We start from the raw sequence: 20,704 nt of genomic DNA on the forward strand, positions 1-20,704 counted from the left end.
CAAGGGTAAATTTGAGAACTACTTCAAAGGAAACAAAATATCCTAAGGAAGTGAAAGACTGGATTTAGGAAATGAAGAAGAGGAAAGAGCCCTGGAGAACTGTCAATGGCTGCCTTCTGAGAATCAGCTAGTGACCAGAGTACTGGTTCTTTAGGCCCTTAGGTGTCAGGGATATTGTTGACAATGAGAGAAGAACAAAGCCAACAGTTCTGCAGCAAGGTGAAGTTGCTTTAAAAAAAAAAAGCATAGAAGAAGGAAAAAAAGAAAGATAGCTACCAAGAGATAAAAAAACAAAAACAAAAACAAAAACAACTAACCTGGTCTACAAAACTTAGGGAACTGTCAATTAGGAAAAAGTTATTGCTCAAGAAGTTGGCATAGCTGCTCTTCTCACCTTAAAGGCGCTTAACCAAATGAAGTAGGATCAGGGTAGGCAGACAGATGGCATAGGAGCTAAGCTCAAGCAGAGAGGCTGAACAAAAATAGAGGGGAGAGGAGTTGGAGTTAAAAGCAAGGAAATTTTAAACCCAGAGAGAAAACAGAAGAGAAGGAATAAGGTTAGGGACTTTCAAAATAAGAAAGTTACATCATTTGCTGGCAATTCTGAATAGGAGAAAAAATAGGAGATAGGTGGGTCATCTAAGAGTATTTACATTATTCTAGTAGTCCTTTAAGCTTAACCATTTGCCAAATATAGACATAAAGATAGTGATATATAAATATATTAAGAAATATATAAATATATAAAATATATAAAGATACAAAAATATAAAAATATATTATATATAGATAGGAGCAGAGAAAGTACAACCTTTTTCCCCCCACTAGGAAATATAAAATAGGGTAATATTTTATACCATGAAGGTATGCTTTGAATGTTTTACTGGGATATCAAAAATAAAATGGTTTCAGTATACCTCTATTTTTCCAATAACTCTGGCTTTGAATGAGAGAGGCTTATTCTACTATTACTTTTAAATCTAATATTTATAAGGACATTTAATTTCTGTGCACAAGGAGTACTCACACCAAAAAATTGTGACATGCTAAACTCAAGAGATCAAACCTTGAAAGCTTATACACTAATGGGTTATTTAGTTTTCAAAATCTTAATAATAATTGGCAATAAGGCTTGTTAAAATTCCTTTTGTTCAGGATCCATTGTGTTGATCTTGAAGCCCCATTTGTTCTTCTAAAATGATTGAAGCTGAGATCCCCACCTAGTGGATTTAGAGGATTTTACAGATTTACAGAACAAGCCTACTACCCCTGGAAATCCTTAATTTTTTTTCTCTTACTGAAATAACAGGTTTTAAAAACTCTACTTAAGACCTAGGATAATTGTCAACAGAACAGTTGCAAATGGTTGAAATATACCAATATGCATATCAGCTAGACTACAGTTAACAAACAAAACTCAATTTTTATTTTCATACCATAATTAGGAAAACAGATCAGGCACAAATATGAATACATAATCATCTGTGTAGAAAGCAATATTGTAATACCACTAATTGAGATGTGTACAGTAATTTCCATAAAATAAACATCAAGTGTAAACTGTTCAAGTACTTTTTTCTTATTTAATCTTTCATTTGCTTAAGGCTTTTTTTTTTTTTTTATGTTTGCTTTCTTTTCCAGGACTAGACAAAACTTTTCTTTCCCATTTTTCTGTTCCTTAGAGAAGCAAACTCAATGAATTGTGTCAAACATATCTTGTGGCTCCATCTTTGATTTTTGCATTATATTCAGTCGTACTTTTATTTCATTGATAACAATGAGGTACTGAGGATTTTTTCCTCCAAAATAATGCATTGGAAATGTATGCAAAGGCTAGGGGGTGTTTGTGTGTCCTTTTGAAGAAAGCTAAAGTAGAAAATGATTATTAGTTGAGTTCTGCCTCTAAAGGTGATGTATTAACATAATCAGCAGATGGTGGATACAGTGTAGGTTTTGAAGCAGAGTTTTCAGCTTCAGTTATTTTTCTAGGAATTAGAGGCACCTTAGTTTTTGTCTCAAAACTAACGTCTTTTAACTCTGATAAGGAGGAAAGCACCTCATGTGTCTCCACTCTTACTGTACCTTCTTCATGTGTATTGTTATCTTTATCTGGTTGAATAGTTTGAATGGCTCCCAAATCTTGCATATTAGTGTTAATTTCACTACAAGAAGGTCTATTTTCAGTTTCAGGGGAACACGTGATACTCAAATCCTTAGCCGTAATTGTAGCCTCAACAGAACTCGAATCATACAACATGTGTTTTTCACTTTTTCCATTTCCCCAAGTTTGCTGCATTTCTTTTCTGCTGCCTTTTAAGGTCATCTGTGAAGTCCTAACTAATGTACTAGAATTTGCCTCACTTTCATCGAGCATTTTCTTCTCTTCTTTTTCTAATATTTTTATCTGTAGTGCTTCAGTGCCATCATCTCTAGGTAATGCATTTGTGCTGTCAATTTCTTTTTTGCCACTATTGGTTAGATTCCAAACGGCTTGAGTACTGAGAGAAGTACTGATATCTTTGGGAGTCTCGGTTCTATTTTGGTAGGGAATAGAATTTGTCTTCATCATTGTTAGGTCACCCTTGGCTTGTGTCTCAGAGGGAATGAGAGAGGAATCATAAGTTTCTGTTTGAAAAAGTTTTTTTCCTACATCATTTCCCTCATCCGTAATACAACTTTCCACAATTTGATGTGATAGTTTCGGTTTTGTCATTAATGTTTTTTCTTCATTTCTAAGTTGTTTATGACTTGAGTGTTGCTCTACGTGTTTTAAAGTTTGATTTTGATCTAAAGTATGTTCCTTATAGGTGTCAGTCTTGTGGACACCTACAAGTTGTGTTTGATTCCCCAGGGACAAAGAAAGCTGATTTGGCTCAGTGGTCTTTGGTTTGTCCTGCTCCATGTGCTGGGTGGGCTCTGTTGCCTCTTGGTCAGTCGTTTCCCTGGTACTGCTGGGTGGTAAAACCTCACTTCCTGTACTTTTCCAGGTAGCTAGTAAGTACCCAGGAACATCCAATGCAAGCGGAGTTGCACCTTCCATTTGCTCAGTTGAGAACTGAGAGCTTGAATGCCTGTGTTCAGCTTTGATGGATGTGGGCTGAGGCAATGTTGACAGGCCGCTAGCAAGAATGAGGCCAGTAGGGTGACAGTTGACTTCTGTAGAGCTCTGGTTGACTAGAGGTAAGTCATTAGCACTGAGCAGAAGAGTCTTTTTAGTGTTTTTTTTGTAATGTGGGGTCTGCTTTGGAGCATGTTTGAGAGGCACACTCTTTGAAATGAGTCTAACATAGTTGTTACTCTCTTGCTGTTGGGAAAATTCTGCAGAGGACACAAGGTTTATACTGGCTTCTTTCTGAGAAGCTTTAGATAATTTATTCGGTGGTAACAATATGTGTTTCCATTTCCTTGGAAGTTCTGGCAAGGATTTTTCTGGATGGACTTTGACTTTTCTAAAAGGGTGTAAATTTAATTTTATCCTTGAAGTTTGTTTTTTAATTTTCCCTTTGAGGTCAGTTTGATTGGTTCTCTTCTTTTTCAGAATCTGTGGATCAGTAAGCCATTTTCCTCCCTTGTTTTCCTCCTGATGATTGACACATTTTTTAAGATCCAAGTTGGTCAGGTGGCTACTTTGACTTTTCTGCTGTTTCCAATGGGTTGATGTTTTGGATACTAAATCAGGATCACAGAAGCTAACCCTCTTTGGGGAATATGTTTTCTTGATTTTTGTTGACAACCTTGATAACTCCATGTTGTCCTCACTCATAAGGAATTTTTCTATTGCACTGTTAATTTGGAATTGCTCTTTCTTAGCCTTTGAATGTTCTTTACGATTTGGCTTCTTTTCTTTCACATAATCTTGAAATTGATCACAGGGTACATATTTACAGATAAGAGAATTTTTTGGCTGAAAATACCTAGGCCTGCTCTGTTTTAACAGTCCACAAGGATCATCATATTTTGATCTATGTTTTTGTAAGACCCTTTGTACACAATGTTCCTCAGGCTCACAAGGCTTGGATGATGAGCCTGTAATAAAATGTCTCTGCCTGTGAGGTTGTAAGCCATTGTCTTTTTTTTCTATTGGAGGCTGCCATGATTCATTTGTTAAATGCTTTTCAAGACTTTCTCTTGCCAAGGCTGAACCGGATGTTGCATATCTTCTACTAAATGTGTCACTGTTGATATCTGCTGAACAATAAATGCAGAAATTTAGCACTGAGCAGAGTTTTATTACCCCAACCAAACAGATGCTTAGAAACCTTATGAAAGGTGCAAAAATGATTCCTCTGATTATGGCAATTCTTGAATATTTCCTGATTTTTAACCAAACTCACAAAAGACTTTGGGTAGTTTAGTGTGTTTACAAGGCTACTCTTTATGGCCACATTTTAATCAGTTGCAATGCTGACCTAAAAGTTGCAGAATTAGAAATGAAAACATTCATAGTTGTATGTTTTTACATTAGTTGTTGGTTATGTCAGCTTTAAAAATGAATAATAGCTAAACTCTTTTCACATGGCCAGCATAATTTTTTTCTGCATTAATTTCCCAGTTGGAACTAAATATTAGGGAGAACATGATACTGTATTGAGTAATGTTCAGATTTCAAAGATAGAATAACCTCAACAACAACAACAAAATAGTTATGATACTATTGGCTACAAAGCAGAGACCATATCTGCCTTATTTCCCATCACATAATATGGTATTAATTAAGGGGTGTCTGGGAGGCTCAGTTGGGTAAGCATCTGACTCTTGATTTTGGCTCAGCTCATGATCTCATGGTCCATGAGATTGAGCCTTGAGTCAGGCTCTGTGCTAACAGCAAGGAGCTTGGTTGGGATTCTGTCTCTCCCTCTCTCTCTGCCCCTCCCCCATGCACATGTGCACAGGTGTGCTCTTCCTCTCCCAAAAATAAACTTTTAAAAAATATATAGTATTAATTAAGTATTTGTTAAATAAATGAGTATTTTGGAATATGGCCTTATCTTTATTGCAGAAATCTCTGTGAGTTTTAAATTGTACATGTTAGCATAATATTAATGATACATGTTAAATAATATTAATGACAAAAGTAATAGAAATATTTACCATTAATTAAGCATCTGCTAAGAGCCAGGCATTGTGCTAAGTATTATACCTTCATTATCCCATTTAATATTCACAGAAGATGTGATCCACTGGACAAGTTCTATCATCCTATCACTTTTAAGGTGAAGAAATAAGCCTAAAGAGGTGAAACATTTCCCCTCATCACATGTCCATTAATGATATGGGCAGAACTTGACCCAAGTCTGTCTGACACCAAACCCCATCCTCTTAACCCAATGCATATTAGACTTAAAATTACATCTTATAAGCGTACTGTCTCTTGTCTTCTGAAATTGTTTTACCAAGAGGAAGAAAGAAGTATTTCTGTTCAGCAATAGAAAAGAAGAGGTGAACTAAGCTTCACATTAGCATCTAACTTGAAGATCTGCCTTCAATTTTCTGCATGACCTTGGAGAAGCTATTTACTCAATGGGTATCAAGAGACAAGACTTAGATGAGAATTATATGTGGGTGTAAAATTATTCTAGGGAAAGAATTTTAGCCTTTATCAGATTCTAAGAGAGTTCTATGACTCAAAGATAAATACTAGGAACTTTTGTACTACATAGTCTCTAAAGTCTCCCTTACTCCTGAAATACTATGGTTCTGTGTCCCCAAGTTTGAAGACATAATCAGAGTGACATCACCTCTTACTGACTTCTTTTGTGGTCTTGGTTGTTTTTTCCTCAAATACCTGTCTTCTCTATCTCCATCTGCCTGGTAGGTAGCAGAATTTCAAGTCTTTCTTAAAAGTAAATATATTGATTTGACAAACAAATGTGTTCTCTGTGTGAAACAAGGGACTGGGTTTTAAATGGTTAAGAGACAGCATTCCCTTCAGTATAAGAGTTTCCCATAGAAAAGTTAAGGCATTGGACAAAGCTAACCATCTGTCTAAGGTGTGACTCTGTTGAAAGGGTAAGTACTTACTTCTTTATAAAATAAAGCCAATCTGATCTGGTTTCTATGGCAGATGTTTTGTTGTTGGGGTTTTGTTTTTGTTTTTGTTTTTTTGCTTTTTTTCCCCCCTTAGCTATTCCTCTCTTGAATCAAATAATCAGTCCCCAGAAACTAGTAAGAACTGGAGTCTGGGGAATACAATGGAATAAATTCACATCCTGCCTTATGCCACATCTGAGACAGCATACGGGTTCATTCTTTTCCAATTGTCCCCAAATCCATCCTTAGGGCCATATCCTCATGGTGCGAATTTCTTGGTGCAGCACCTCTGCCATTCATATTTGAGAGAAAGCCCTGCTTGTTGTAAACCAATTCACATAAATGACAGGAACCTCTTTACAGAGAAACTGTCAAAGTTTTCACTGCTGATCCTGAAAGCATTACCTTACTATTCAGGAAGGAAAAGGAAGACATTTAATTCATTGCCTCCACCTAAATATTGACATTGCCCATGTACGGTGGGTAGATGTCATGGCCAGATTCACTTGGCTCCCAACATGGGACGATGAATTAAGTCCTGACTTTCCCTGGACTGGGAAGTTATCATCCCTGACAGCTCAGCAAGCAAAGTGTGTGTCTTCACATCATTCCTGAAATGAATCACTAGCATTAGAAGGCTCATTCTTCTAACATGTCATGCTCTGAGAAGGTTGCTTACTGCAGAATTGGCATTAGAGCTCGAAGGATGTTGGAATAGAAGCCAATACTCAGCCTCTCATAAATCTTAACAGTATATTGCTATTTAAAAGGCTTCTTTTCTTAAAAAAAAATGAACAAAACAAAAATAAAAACCAAAACACTGTTAGGCATTGGATCAGAAAATTCACTTTCAAAAGGCACAATATATACTTACTCTCTGCTCCTGGCCGGGGGCGGGGGGGAGTCCTCATCTACACGTCACCCCCAATCCACACCCACACCACACCCAGGGGGGTCCAGTATGTTTAGAAGAAGGATAGACTGGTGCTACACAATGATTTTTATGGCATTCTGCTATTGAGAAAATTAAAGGAGATTACCTCTTTCAGAGAAATTTAAACAGAGTGGGATTTTCTAAAACAAGACAACTCACCTATTGTTCTTGTTACATGCTGTGGCAGACTTTGAGGTTGGACTTCCCCCAACTCATGATTCCTTAGCTTTTTAACTCTCTTTGGACAGTATCTTGTAAGTAAGCTGGCTTCATTAAAAGCTGCCACATTCCCAGGAGGCTGTGAACATCCTGACTGCAGCAATCTGCCACCAAAGCAGAAGAAAGTGCTGTCTGCCCCATGGTCTTTCCCTTTCAGGTTTCTAAATGATCCGTCAAGGGCTGTGGACTCAGAGGCCAGTGCTGCTTGATGGCTGTTTTCCTGTAAAAGCGGCATTTCCTTTCTGGACCCCACAATGGACATGACCTTTATCTCGTTTTCCTGAGTTAAGTGGCAGTTACAGTATCCCTTAGTGTGGTAATTTCTTGCCTCATGAGCACACAGGGATTCATCGAAGGTTCTGCAACAAAGGTTTTCTGATGTGTGTTCATTTGCTTTGCCTTGTTGGAGTTTCCAGTTAAATACAACTAAACCTAGGCAAGTGAGACCAACAGCTCCTGTGACAAATAGAGAGACCATTAAAAGATAACATCATAGGAAGAAACGTATAAATCACCAAATGTGAAATCCACAAATATCAAGGTTAATGGTTTAAAGGGCATCAGAATAGGTGGGCAGTCTATCACCATGTAGAAAAATATCAGTCCAGACAGAGGCTGTTTATTCAACATTGTTCTGTTTGTTAATTTGGATCTTTCTTTGTCTCTATTAAAAATTTTAAGAAAAAAGTGTCATCTGGGATATCTTTGGTAGAAAAAAAAGGGTTTTTTTCATGGACTGAGATTCATCCAAGATAAAATAATTCTTGCATTAAGGTTCTTTTTCTGCCTATAGGAAACCAAATTTTCTATTTCTTAATCCCATAGTGAATAAAAATAGACTATATTTAGTGCGTACCTGGAAATTCCCATAGAACATAACCTCCTCCTATTGCCATATTTTCATCAGCCCTAAAGATTCACCCACACCTCTGTAAAAGTCATTGGCTTCCTATTAGCATAAAGACCAAACTCTTGGCATCCAAGATTCCCTGCAGTCTGGCCATAACCTCCCTCCCTTGCCTACTTTTTCATTTTTCATTATTAAAACACTGTGTTTCAAACTCTTCATTAGTCTTAAAGTACTTCTGAGCCTTTGTGCACACCCTTAGTGATGCCTGCAATACTTTCTCCTATCTCTGCTTATTTGAAATTTATTTATCTTTTAAAAACTAAATCAATACCTCAAAATTTCTTGATACGTTTGCTGTTTTTTCCATCTTGTAAAGATCATTCCCTTCTATGAACTCCCACAATAAAATGACTGACATCTAATCTCAGACTGTCTGGTACTGTTCTTTCATGTTCTTTGTATGTGTAGCTTATTCTCTGAATAAGTTTATTCTCTAAATAATATAGTTTATTCTCTGAATAAAATTATAAAGGGCAGTGTTTCTCAAACTCCCATGCAGAGTCTAACCTGTTTAGACATCCCTGTTTCCCATCTTGACAAACATCATGCTCAACCACCTAGATGTTCAAACCAAAGTCTCTGAGTTATACCCAACTCCCTCTCTGTCACAGTGATTTCCTTTTTTCCTCAGAGCTTATAACAGTATAAAATTATTGGGTTCACTTGCTTGCTTGTTCACTGTCTGTCTCTCCCCCACCCCCCCACCCCCCCACCCCCCGCCCTGCAACGCTAGAATTAAGCACTATGAGGAAATGGACCTTTTCAGTCTTGTTCACTCTGTATCTCCAGTACCCTTAACTCTAGCACAGGCACTCCAGAAATGTTTATTGAATATTCTTAAATAAACAGAAGGGATTCTGTTTATGAGTTCTAATAATGAAATGCACTGAGTGGTCTAATGTTACAAATGGTGATTGGGAAGACATGGCATCGCTATCAACTGAGCTAGGAGCTCTGTCTTCTAAGTCTAGCTCTGACCATAAATTGCCTTGTGACCTCAGGCAAGTCATTTCCCCTAGAGAACACAGTTTCCTGACACTGGAAATGAGAACAGTGAAAGAGATGATGTCAGCATTTTAGACTTTTCAATTGACTGCACCATGCCTGGTTCCCTCCACTGCAGGCAACTTTAATGAAAACATGATGTTATTTTTTGAACTTGAAAGAAAAGGGAAAGTGTCAGGCATGGTCGCTTCCTTGTTCTGTTAAGGATGAAGATTCCAAAGAGAACAGCAGCCGCTGATACAAACCTTCAACCTTTGGGTAGTTTACTAGATCTTGAAGTCTTATAAGCCCCATTTTAATTTAGTTGACAACAGTATATTCTTAGTGCTGTCACAGTTTGAAATAATTGAATATCTATTGAAGACTCAACATTTTTTTAAAAGTAGTAGCAAAATGTAGACCAGAATGTTTTTATTGCCAGATCCTAGAGCTAGGGTTATTCCAAACAACGGTTTCAGCTTTAAAATATTAAAAACATATGAAAATACGAAAATTTTGGAAACACTCCGTATCTCTTACATGGGGTAAGAAAACTCAGGATTCAAAGCTTTGTTCTGACACTTCCCTTGGGCAAGTTTTCTTTAAAAAGAAAGAAAGAAAGAAAGAAAGAAAGAAAGAAAGAAAGAAAGAAAGAAAGAAGAAAGAGGGCATTTATTTATTTATTTTGAGAAAGACAGAAAGAGCAAAAGGGGCAGAGAGAGAGGGATACAGACAGAATCCCAAGCAGGCTTCATGCTGTCAGCACAGAGCCCGATGCAGGGCTGGAACTCATGAGCCATGAGATCATGACCTGAGGGGAAACTAAGAGTCAGATGCTAAACCAATTGAGCCATCCAGGCACCCTCCCTTGGGCAAGTTTTCTAACCTCTCTGAGCCTTATTTTTCCACCTCTGTCAAACAGGGATGATTACTACCACTCAGAAATTAAGTGAGGTAATATATGTGACATATTTAATGCAGTGCTTTGATTAAAGTAAGGTTCAGTGAATTATCATCATGATTCATGGTTATGATTGTTGCTTCTATTGTTTAGGTTTGATATTGCCCTATTAGGTCCTAGAACACTTAATGTTTGGGGGAGGGGAGAAGGATTAAAAAGTCCAAAAAGTAAAATCATTAAGAGAATACTTTGTATGGCTGGTGCAGTTACTAAACCAAATAATAAAGGAAATAAAGACCTAAAATTTTTTAAACACATGCATCAGCCATTGAAATGAGAGTAGGCATAATCTGATTATAGGGTAAATTTCTCCTCTAATTGTGTCTAAATGGCAAGGAACCACTCACTCTCCTGCTGTTGATGCTAGAAGTATGTCTGTATCACATTACCACTCAGGTATGGTCACTTTCTATTAGTGCAGGGAGCAGAAAGCAGCAAATGAAGCTTGTAGGCAGGCTGAACGTGCTATTAAGGAGATGGTTGAATTTTCATTGCCATGGGCATTGTTGCTATTTTTAAGAGGTTGTTCTAACAATCTTTCTGAGTTGGAAAAACAACAATAACAACAAAAAACAAATTTAGTAAGTTCTCATTGGAAATGTTAGAGCTTCATGAAATCTTTCTCTTTTCACCCACCAATTCAGAGTAGGAAGTGTTAAGATGTTAGCGTTTGATGCCAAATAATCACTTAATAGTTTTAAATTCACTGAATATGATTATATTCCCTGGAATTGTAATGATTTACTGTAGCCAAAGAAGGAAAGGGAAATCAGAGGTCAAATTATAGTTCTAAGTCTTTTACCCCACAATCTACAGGTATAGATTATTGACTACACTTTTACTTCAAAAGGAGTAGAGTCTTAATAGAATAAATTGTACAAAATCAGAGTTTTTTAAAAGACAAACACCTTCTCAAAACAACATCTGTAACAATTACTCAGTGAAAGATGCATTATGATACTTTCACACTTCAAAACTTAACATGTGTGTATTCATAACTATAAGAATTTACCCATGCTTCCTATTATAAGCTTCCTATTATTTTAACAAACCTTTGAATCTTCCAGAATTTATATCCATCTCTACACTAACATAAGTTGTTAGTAAAATCTTTTCCGAAAATAGATATAAAAATACCTAGAAGATACTGAAAATCTCTATTGTAATATTTCCAAAATGATGCCCTTCAAAACACTAATGTAATGAAATCCTCTGTGAAAAAAGAGTTAATGGTTAAATGAATTTGAGAAGTGCTCCACATTGTATGAACTTTGGGGTTCATAATGCTTATTAGAAAATGAAAGGCAATGAGGAAAATACTGCAGTAAAGAAGCCCGTTTCACTTTGTTTAGTCCAGCATTACCCAAATCTATTTGAGCCCCACAACATTTTGCATCTGTGTATGTTCTTATCGAAATATGTATTAATTATTCCCTAGAACTAGTCTTTGAACTCTAGCATTCTCGGACATTTAGGGTAAAACTCCCTGCCCTATTACTTTTGTCTTTTATGGTAAATTATTTCTTAACACTTATAATTACTGACATGGTTACACAGTTTTTAAAACAATTTATCTTTCTGAGAGGATTAAGTTCACTTCCAAGTGAGTTTGATTATTGCCGATGGTAGTTCATTGTTTAGACCTGACTCTGGTTTCCATCTATTCTGATTAAAAGTGTAACTCTCAGGAGGAGTTGAAAATATGATGTTCAGATTTCACTGGAAACCTACTATAGAATAATTATATATAGCACATATTCAAAACCTTCATTTCAGCCCTGGATGTCATTTGCCCAGCCTCTGGTCTTCTAGCTTTGAGGCACCACCTCCCACCCCACCCCACCCTACCCACCACTCCTCGCCATGGTTACCTACAAGTGCTAAGGATTTCACCACGAACTACAAGCATAGGGGGAAAATACACATTCCAGGTAGATGACTCAAGAAATCTCATGTGTATTTGGTCTTTGACTAATGACACTAAGTGCCACTTTATATCATTCATCCAGTGACAGGTAACAATAGCTGATGCATAGTTAAAGAAATGGTTAAACTACCACAGCAAAATAATAGAGTTGAAAATTATCTTCTGCTTAGTCAATCTGGGGAGGTATGCGCCAAGTTTAGGAATGAGTTAGACAAACAGAAATCTTGTAAGAATTCAGAACCCCCAAATAGGAGGAAATCAAGGCAGAGAGAGGCTAAATAACATGCCCAAGGTCACATAGCAAGTAAGAGGGGAGCCAGGATTCAATCTTGGACAATCTAATTGCAGAGCTCGTGTACTTAATCATTGTGCTGTACAACCATTATAGAGCAGGATTGCATGTGATTGTCCTAATAGCACATCCTCGTGCACGTGGTTAAGCCCACCAATTCTTACTATCCCATGGGGAGACATACACATGTATGTGAGTGCCTTGAGGAAAGAGACCACATCTCATCACTTTTTAATCCCCATTTCTAGCATTTTAATGAATGTACCAGTAGTTCATGGCAGATGGATGATGGATGAAATATAGATACTATTCCCACACTAGACAAGATAACTGAAGTCTAAATAGCAAGGTAATAGACTCAGGATTACAGGGGTAGTTATACCAAGACTAGAGCCCTTGAATTCTGGTCCAAGCCCCTTTCTTCTGTTAGCTTCTCTGCAACAGGAAATTCTAACAACCTGTGCCAAGTAAATCACTATCCTCCCACATTCAATGACAACCTCTCCCTTCCAAAGCCCTGGAAAATTTCCCCAATTGCCTGGGATTGGCATCATTTAGTGTATTTTAAGAATATGGAGAAGAGTTGGACACATTTCTCCGTGGCATACCTGCAAAGCCAAGGACAGTCAGCAGGGCCACATCCTGCCCTGGGAGGAGGGAACTTCTGTCCTTTAGAACCAGAGTCAAGTTGGGAACCTTGGAATCACAGTTGGTCTCAGACAGCTTTAGCACACTCTTTGCAATGGCCACCGCTGTGTCAGACGGCTGACAATTTAGGTCCTTGGCATTCCTGAGCATGCGAGCAGAAGACTTAACGTAGTTTCTTAAAAACCGGGCAAGAGGGTAGAGATCACAAGAGCAGCTCCACTGGTTCTTATCTAAACTCAGAAGGATCAACTGCTTCAGTGGAGTGAAAACATCTGGCATGTGGGCCAACCTATTTCGAGAAAGGTCCACTTCCTGTAGTTGAGGCAAGGGCTGGAAGGCATCTTTCCCAATGTAGGAAATAAAATTGTTAGATAAATCCAGATGCCTGAGACTGTGGAGCTTTGTGCCTCCAAAAGAACTGTCTGTCAGATTAGTGATCTGATTCCCATCCAGTTGGAGCCGGGTCAGGCCCTTGGTGTTTCTGAACCAGGACCCTTGCAGGGTGCGGAGAGCGTTATTGCTAAGCACCAGAACCTGCAGACTGAGAAGCCTGCTGAAGGTGTGATCAGTAAGCGAAGAGCTGGATATGCGGTTGTGCTCCAGCAACAATGTCCGCAACTTTGAGAGGCCATGCAGGGCATCTTCCCGAACATCCTCGATGCCATTTCTGCTCAAGGAGAGCAAGGCAAGATTAAACAAGAGGGACAAGTTTGTGCTGTCTATAGTGGAGAGGTATCCATCAGTGATGATTAAAACCCTCGTGGTCACAGGGGCTGCTGTGGGGAAGAAAAGCACACACCAGAAACAAGGCACACACAAGTGAGAGGAGAGTACGGTGGAGAGCCGAGACAATCGATGCCCTCTGAGCAATCTTATCACCTGGGTAAGAACAATAAACAAAATGAAAATAATTCTCTGATTTCTCAGTTTAAAAGGAAGCTGTCTCTTTATCAGAATGATGGATTTTTATATTCTTTGTTTCTATGACATGTTTATTTGAGAAACATAAACCCATCTGTTCCTTTCCATGTTGAAGTTAATTCACCGTTTAGAATTATCACCACTGATTTTTTTTGAAGGTGGCTTTATAGGCTTCTCCTCTGTGAGGCTGTGCAGTGACCTGCTCCAGCCCTGTTGGCCCCAAGCAGATTCCCCCAAGAGCCAAGCCTGGGTCTGAGCTTCCTAACCCATTTCCCACCATCAGTGTATATTGATGCTGTGAAAGCAGTCACCTTTTCTTTCAAACTTAAAGGTATAGGTTGGATGGGAGGAGTGAAAAGGAGGGTTGGTTTCTGCTTTTTAGCTCCAGGTTAAAAGTTGGCAACTTGGTAAGGATCCATATTCTCTCCGGATGACCTGAGGATCTGTCAGTGGGGTTCTCATTATAGTCTGGGCCATCTTGGCCTCCTCCCTAATATCTGTTCCCTCCAATGAAGTATATCATGTGATGGCAGGTGGTACTCAGGGCTTCCGACTGTTAAATCCCTTCACCATAATCACCTCAGAGCCATCACTGCTCTGTCATTAGAAATCAAAGCATTTTAACTCAATAAAGATGTATTATAATCAGGAGTTATTGTAACACATCTTTATCATGCTAAAATTGTTTTGACTGCAAATGACAGTGTCATAAAGATGGAAGAGACCACTGTCCCTGGGAGGTCTACAGGTGATATTTGAACAATCAACCATGGGGGTAGCAAATCACAATTCCCTTATGGAATTCAGACTTGCATTGCTGAAACAAAGAGATAAAAAAATGTAAAAAAAAAAAACACAAAGAATTTTCACAGTGCCTTCTCTTGGAAGAATTGTTCCCATCTCTACAGCACCAGCAAGCTTAAGTCATGGTGGTTTTTTTTTTTTTCCTTTATAGTATTATCACTGATTATTTGAATTCTATTAATTCTGGCCAGTTTAGCATTTTGTTTCTCTCAATATTGTTTTTGATATGGGTTGAGGGAGTTTCATTTTTATGGATCCCCAGTTCTCTAGGGATTTATCGAGTCTGAGGGAGCAGGCTATTGATTCTGTCAATTACTTCTTGTCTAGGACTAGACAGACGCTCCACCCACAGGTCATCCATTTACTGCTCTGTGTTTATGAAATTTAACTTCACAAATGTGATGTACTGTAAATGAGAAGGAAGATAGAGAGGTGCGACAAGGTAGATGAGGAATATTTGTTTCTTACTGACATCAGCTATCTCCGATGGGGGGCTGGGGCAGGGGGAAGGAGTGAAGTCAGGAAATCTATTTGAGAGCGTAGGATTTTAGTGTTTAAGTGTTTTTGATACTAATTGGAAGCCGTGTACAACAAACTACCCTTGAAACTGTCTCTCTCCTGTCAAGGATGACGATAACTTCTATCTCTTAATTCTCATAGAGTCATAGGATTTTCAAAATGAAAAAAAAAAATCAGCTTCATTCGCTCCATCTTAACTCGGACTTGTTTCTGAAATTTTTCCATTGGAAGAACTTATAGCTTGTTTATCTCATCTTGGATATCGGAATGTAAATCACATTCTCCTCAAATTTGTTAATAAGGTGTCTTATTAAATTGTTGACTTAAGCAAGCAATATGTAATGAATACAGGCAGTGTATCTTGTTAGCATTTCTACAGCTCATTTACCACCAATAAAAAAAGACTAGACTTTCAAAATTAGATGCACTTTGATAATAATCTGTTTTGCTGGTACATCACTTAATCTTACTAATGTTGAGCAATTGTAGTTCAGGTTTCTGATTCATTGATATTTTTTTCCAGCCAGTGGTAGGGTTCACATATGCACAAAGTGTGGACAAAAATATAATTAAAGTGGCTTGCTTTTTTTTTCTTTTCTTAGAAAAAATATGTAGTTGCATGAAATGGTAGTATTCTTTTGTAATAGCAGAATATTTCAGTTGCCTCTGCAGGTCTTAACATAGCTTTGGTTGAGACCACCAGGAATAGGAAAAATAAAATAATAGTATCAGTCTTCAGTCACTGTGAAAAGCTTGCTCTTTAAAAATTTACCTCTTTCAGGCTGAGCCCAGAGAGCACTCAGTGTAATGAAAGCCATGGCAACGGATTTGCCAGATACATTTAACACTTTCTTTTAAGAGTTATTGGTTTTATTACCTACTATATAGGTGAGCTGGTGACAGAGGGTCACATCTTTGGCGCACACCACACATGACGCAGGGCAGGCCGCCACCACCTGCAGCATCATGGCGAAGAGTATGAGCCATCCACCTGAAAGGAGAGAGCAGGCACATCATGATGTTGGTATTTATTATCCGTGCTTTCAGTATAGTCAGCTCAGGAGCCATTTGGGTGATTTTTGCTATTTAATGAGCACCTTGGGTTCTCACAAGATGCCAGATAAATAGCTAGAATTCTTAATTTGTGTATAATTTAAACCAAACTTTTAAAGCATTTGGCCATAAATTTAGAGACCTCATATCCACGGCACACACATTAGTACAGATTACTTAAGAATTAAATTACTTTGTAATTTTTTTTTTTGCTCATACATTATCTTATTTAATTCTTTTAGCTCTGCAACTCAATTTGAGGCCGAAAAACTGAAGTTCGGAATGGTTAATCAACTATCTAAAGTCGCATAGCCCTTCAGTATTTAACCTCACCATCTTTTAACTCTCTGTTAAGTGTTCTTTCTAGTGTGCAGAAGTTAATCTCAGGCATTGAATCTTACATAAGTACAAGCAAATTATTCTGTACAGATTTAGATGCCATACTTAGAAAGGGAGTCTGGAGGAGCATTAAGATCACAAGCTCTACCTAGCTTTGAATTCAGTTCTGCTCTTTACTGATGATAGTATCTTAGGTAAATTACTTCTTTTTTCTTTTATGCCTTTTCATGTTTGAAATAGAAATAATAACAAATGTTTACATTATAGAGTATATTGTAAAAATTCAATAGAATGCCCTATTTAATAAATGTCAAATTCTACCATTATTTTTATGCTCTTTCAGCCCTCCAATGAAATGTTAACATAATTTGGATATAATATTCCCCAAAGCCTATTTATTTATAATGTATTCTCTCACTGATTTGGGGAGGGGGAGAATATGAAACACATTTTATAATAAAAACTCTCTATATGATAACATAGTTTGTGAATTAAATAAAATGTAAATAAAACATAAAATCATTAATTCTGTCATTCGTTCAACAATATATATTGAATGCCTTCTGTAGTCTGGACACTGCTAACATCAGTGGGAATAATGTAGTGACAACAGTAAATCCCTGCCCTCATGGGGCAGACATCCCATAAGAGATATAAACGACAAATAAAGAAATATGAAAATGGGTATTAAGTCATCTGGTAATAAGAGCTATGAAATAAATCAAGCGAAAAAGGGAGCAGATAGCACTGGCTTGGGGGTTCTAAATATGGTGAACAAGGGAAAACTCTGATAAAGTAGCGTTTGAACAAAGACCTGGAGGAGGTGAAGGCACTGGTCAGTTCTGGTAGAGAGAATAGAGAGAATACTGAAAGCAAAAATCCATGGGAGCCTGGTGTGCTTGGCCTGAGAAGGTCAGCGTGACCAAGTACACAGTAGGAAGGGAAGGTCAGGCAGTCTAAGGGCAGGCTATGTGTGCCTTACAGATGAATGTAAGGGTTTAGGTTTTTATCCAGATCAGATGAGTGTAATTGGAGTCTTTTATGAGTGATATTACTTGATCCGTAGTACATTTTTAAATGATTATTTTGGCTACTGTGTTGGTTACTCTAGCTTTGTAATATAGTTTGAAATCAGGCAGCATGAGGCCTCCAGCTTTGTCCTTTTTCAAGATTGTGTTGGCTATTTGGAGTGTTTTGTGGTTTCATACAAATTTTAGGATCATTGGGGCGCCTGGGTGGCTCAGTCGGTTGAGCGTCCGACTTCAGCTCAGGTCACGATCTCGCGGTCCGTGAGTTCGAGCCCCGCGTCGGGCTCTGGGCTGATGGCTCAGAGCCTGGAGCCTGCTTCCGATTCTGTGTCTCCCTCTCTCTCTGCCCCTGCCCCGTTCATGCTCTCTCTGTCTCAAAAATAAATAAAACATTAAAAAAAATTTAAAAAAAAACAAATTTTAGGATCATTTGTTCCATTTTCATGGAAATACGCCTTTGGAATTTTGGTAAGGATTGCACTGAATCCATAGATTGCTTTAGGTAGTATGGACATGTTAACAATATGAATTTGTCCAATCCATGAGCACAGAATATCTTTCCATTTATTTGTGTATTTTTCAATCTCTTTCATCAACATCTTATAGTTTTCAGTGTACAGATCTTTCACCTCCTTAGTCAAATTTATTCCTAAGGGTCTTATTCTTTTCAACGTAAGTAAAAATGGTTTTGTTTTCTTAATTTCGCTTTCTGACAGTCCATCACTAGTGTATAGAAATGTAACAGATTTTTGTACATTTGGTTTTGTATCTTGCAACTTCACTGGATTTTCTTATTAGTTCTAACAGTTTTTTGGTGGAGTTTCAAGGGTTTTCTGTCACACCATCTACATGTAATATCATGCCATCTACAAATAGTGACAGTTTTACTTCTTCCTTTCCAATTTGGATGCCTTTTATTTCTTTTTCTTGCCTAATTACTCTAGCTAGGACTCCCAATAAATACTAGGTTGAATAAAAGTGGCAAGAGTGGCATTCTTGTCTTATCCCTGATCTGAGAGGAAAAGCATTGAGTTTTTCACCATTGAGTATTATGTTAGCTGTAGGTTGGCTATCATGTTGGGAATACTTTTGATAGGCAAAGAACAAAAGCAGCAAAAGTAGTTACAAGGCAACTATACGACTACAAGAAAGAGATGATGATGGTTTAGATGAAAAATAGAGGTAGATTATGGATAATTTTTTATTATGATGCAATTTAATGTAACAAATTTGAGCTCAGACAAGCTATCCTGTGCAATGGAACATGTGAGGTAATCAGGAATAAATAAGGCATTGCTTATTCTCAAAGCACTTTCTAGTTAGTGACATAAACACATAAATATCTAGTTATAACACAAGGAAGAATGAAGTAAATCTAAACAAAGTTGCAAAATTAATGTTTGGAATCACTTGAACACTTAACAAAGGATGTATCTTGTGAGTTGGGCCTTGAAGAGAGCAGAGGATTTCTACAGGCAGAGAGTAAGAGTTAGATAATTCTAGTCTGAGAAAATAGTAACAATGTCCTACATTAGGCAAAAGACCTAATGTCAGTTCATTTTTTTAAGCCTACCTGAGCTGCTTAGTCAACCCCATGCATATGTGGTCCAGAGGTCAGCCAGAGATTTAAACAGAGTATATGCAGATCCTGGGGCTCCCTTTCTCAGACTCTTTTCTTCCAGAATCTCCCCTCATTTTCTAGCAGGATTCTAGGATGGCCACCAAGATCCCTGCCCCCTGGTATACGTGCCAAGGATAATCCCCTCCCCTTAAATATGGGCAGAACTCATGAATATGATGAAATATTACTCCTATAATTATGTTTCTTCATATGGCAAAAGGAAAAGCATCCTAGGTAGGCCTGATCTAATCAGATGAGCCCTTTAAGAACAGAGACTGTTTCTCCAGTTGTCACAGAGGAAGAAGAGAAACATGTCCTTGCTGGCCAGGAAGAAAACAAATGGCCATGTTGTGAACGACTTAATAGGGACCATGTGGCAAGAAACTGTGCATTCTCCAGAATCTGAGTCATCCCTGAATTACTATTGGCAAGAAAACAGCGACCTGAGTCATACAACCACAAGGAAATGAATTCTTAAAAAAAAAAAAAAAAAAAAAAAAAAAATTAACATGTATTTATTGAGACAGAGAGAGAAAAGCATGAGCAGGGGAGGGGCATAGAGAGAGCGAGACACAGAATCCAAAGCAGGCTCCAGGCTCTGAGCTGTCAGCGCAGAGTCTGACACGGGGCTCGTACTTGTGAACCATGAGATCATGACCTGAACTGAAGTCAGACGCCCAACCAACTGAGCCACCCAGGAGCCCCTGAAATTATTTCTTCAATAACCAGTGATCTTAGAAGAGGTCTTGAGCCTCAGATGAGAATCACAGTGCTAGCTGACACCTTGATTTTAGTCTGGTGAGACCCTGAGCAAAGGACCCAGTTATTCTGCACTCAACTCCTAACCCATGGAAACTGTACGATAATAAATGGGTATCGTTTTAAACCACTAAATTTGTGATAACTTGTTATAAAACCATAGCTAAAAAACTTTGATTGCCCTGAATTTTATCTTCTGGTTTTTTAAGCAACCAAGCCTGCAGGCTTTCATAAGAATTTTAATTGTTCCCTAAGACGTAGATGAGGTCTGCCCTTAGGGTAGGTGTTGTAAAAAAATTTTTAAAGCGGAAGACTTACTACATGCCTTTCCTTTTTTCTAATTGACTCCCCTCCAGAATCTACCAGCTTTTGTTCCCTCTCTTCTGCCTTCAGGTAGCTGTCTTTTATATTTAGTCCAGAGTTTACAGCTGTCTGGGGGAGGGTCCATCTGCTATAAATGCTATCTGACCATTCAGTTTCTGGATACCCTTTGAAAGCAGAATGAATGTGATTTCCTGGTAGATTAGGAGCAAGAGTATGACAAAGAAAGAAATTAGAGATTAGTCTATGGTTTTTGGCCTCTGTAAGTGAAAGGATGGTGTTGCCATTTACTGAAGCAGGGAAGACTATAAATATAAGAAATTGCATATGTGAATTTAGCCTAGGGAGTATACTGGGCTAGATATAGATATTTGGGAGTTGTTTTTTAAAACCATGAGACAGAATTAAACCCTCAACAAATTAACTCTAAAGAT

At 37.9% G+C, this 20,704-nt stretch overlaps 2 protein-coding genes across 3 annotated transcripts in view; one reads left to right on the forward strand and one right to left on the reverse strand.

Moving 5' to 3' along the window:
- LOC122227592 (serine/threonine-protein kinase TNNI3K-like) overlaps positions 1-20,704 on the forward strand; it is a 295,054-nt gene that overhangs the window by 215,407 nt on the left and 58,943 nt on the right. The window lies entirely within an intron of this gene.
- LRRC53 (leucine rich repeat containing 53) lies at positions 1,886-16,114 on the reverse strand. Its single transcript, XM_042952468.1, has 4 exons — positions 16,027-16,114; positions 12,866-13,681; positions 7,124-7,639; positions 1,886-4,185 (listed from the first exon to the last, which is right to left on the reverse strand). Exons 1-4 carry the CDS (start codon positions 16,112-16,114, stop codon positions 1,886-1,888), a joined length of 3,720 nt encoding a protein of 1,239 aa, XP_042808402.1.

This window comes from Panthera leo, chromosome C1 (assembly GCF_018350215.1).
Source record: "Panthera leo isolate Ple1 chromosome C1, P.leo_Ple1_pat1.1, whole genome shotgun sequence".
Taxonomy (NCBI): Eukaryota; Metazoa; Chordata; class Mammalia; order Carnivora; family Felidae; genus Panthera; species Panthera leo.

Bases quoted from the DNA above. Each gene is read 5' to 3' on its own strand.
- LRRC53 (XM_042952468.1), bottom strand. From the start codon at position 16,114: ATGCTGCAGGTGGTGGCGGCCTGCCCTGCGTCATGTGTGGTGTGCGCC. The intron at 13,682-16,026 runs GTAATAAAACCA...TCTTCCCCACAG, and splicing joins CCAGCTCACCTATATAGTAG to CAGCCCCTGTGACCACGAGG. The intron at 7,640-12,865 runs GTATGCCACGGA...TATTTGTCACAG, and splicing joins GACTGTCCTTGGCTTTGCAG to GAGCTGTTGGTCTCACTTGC.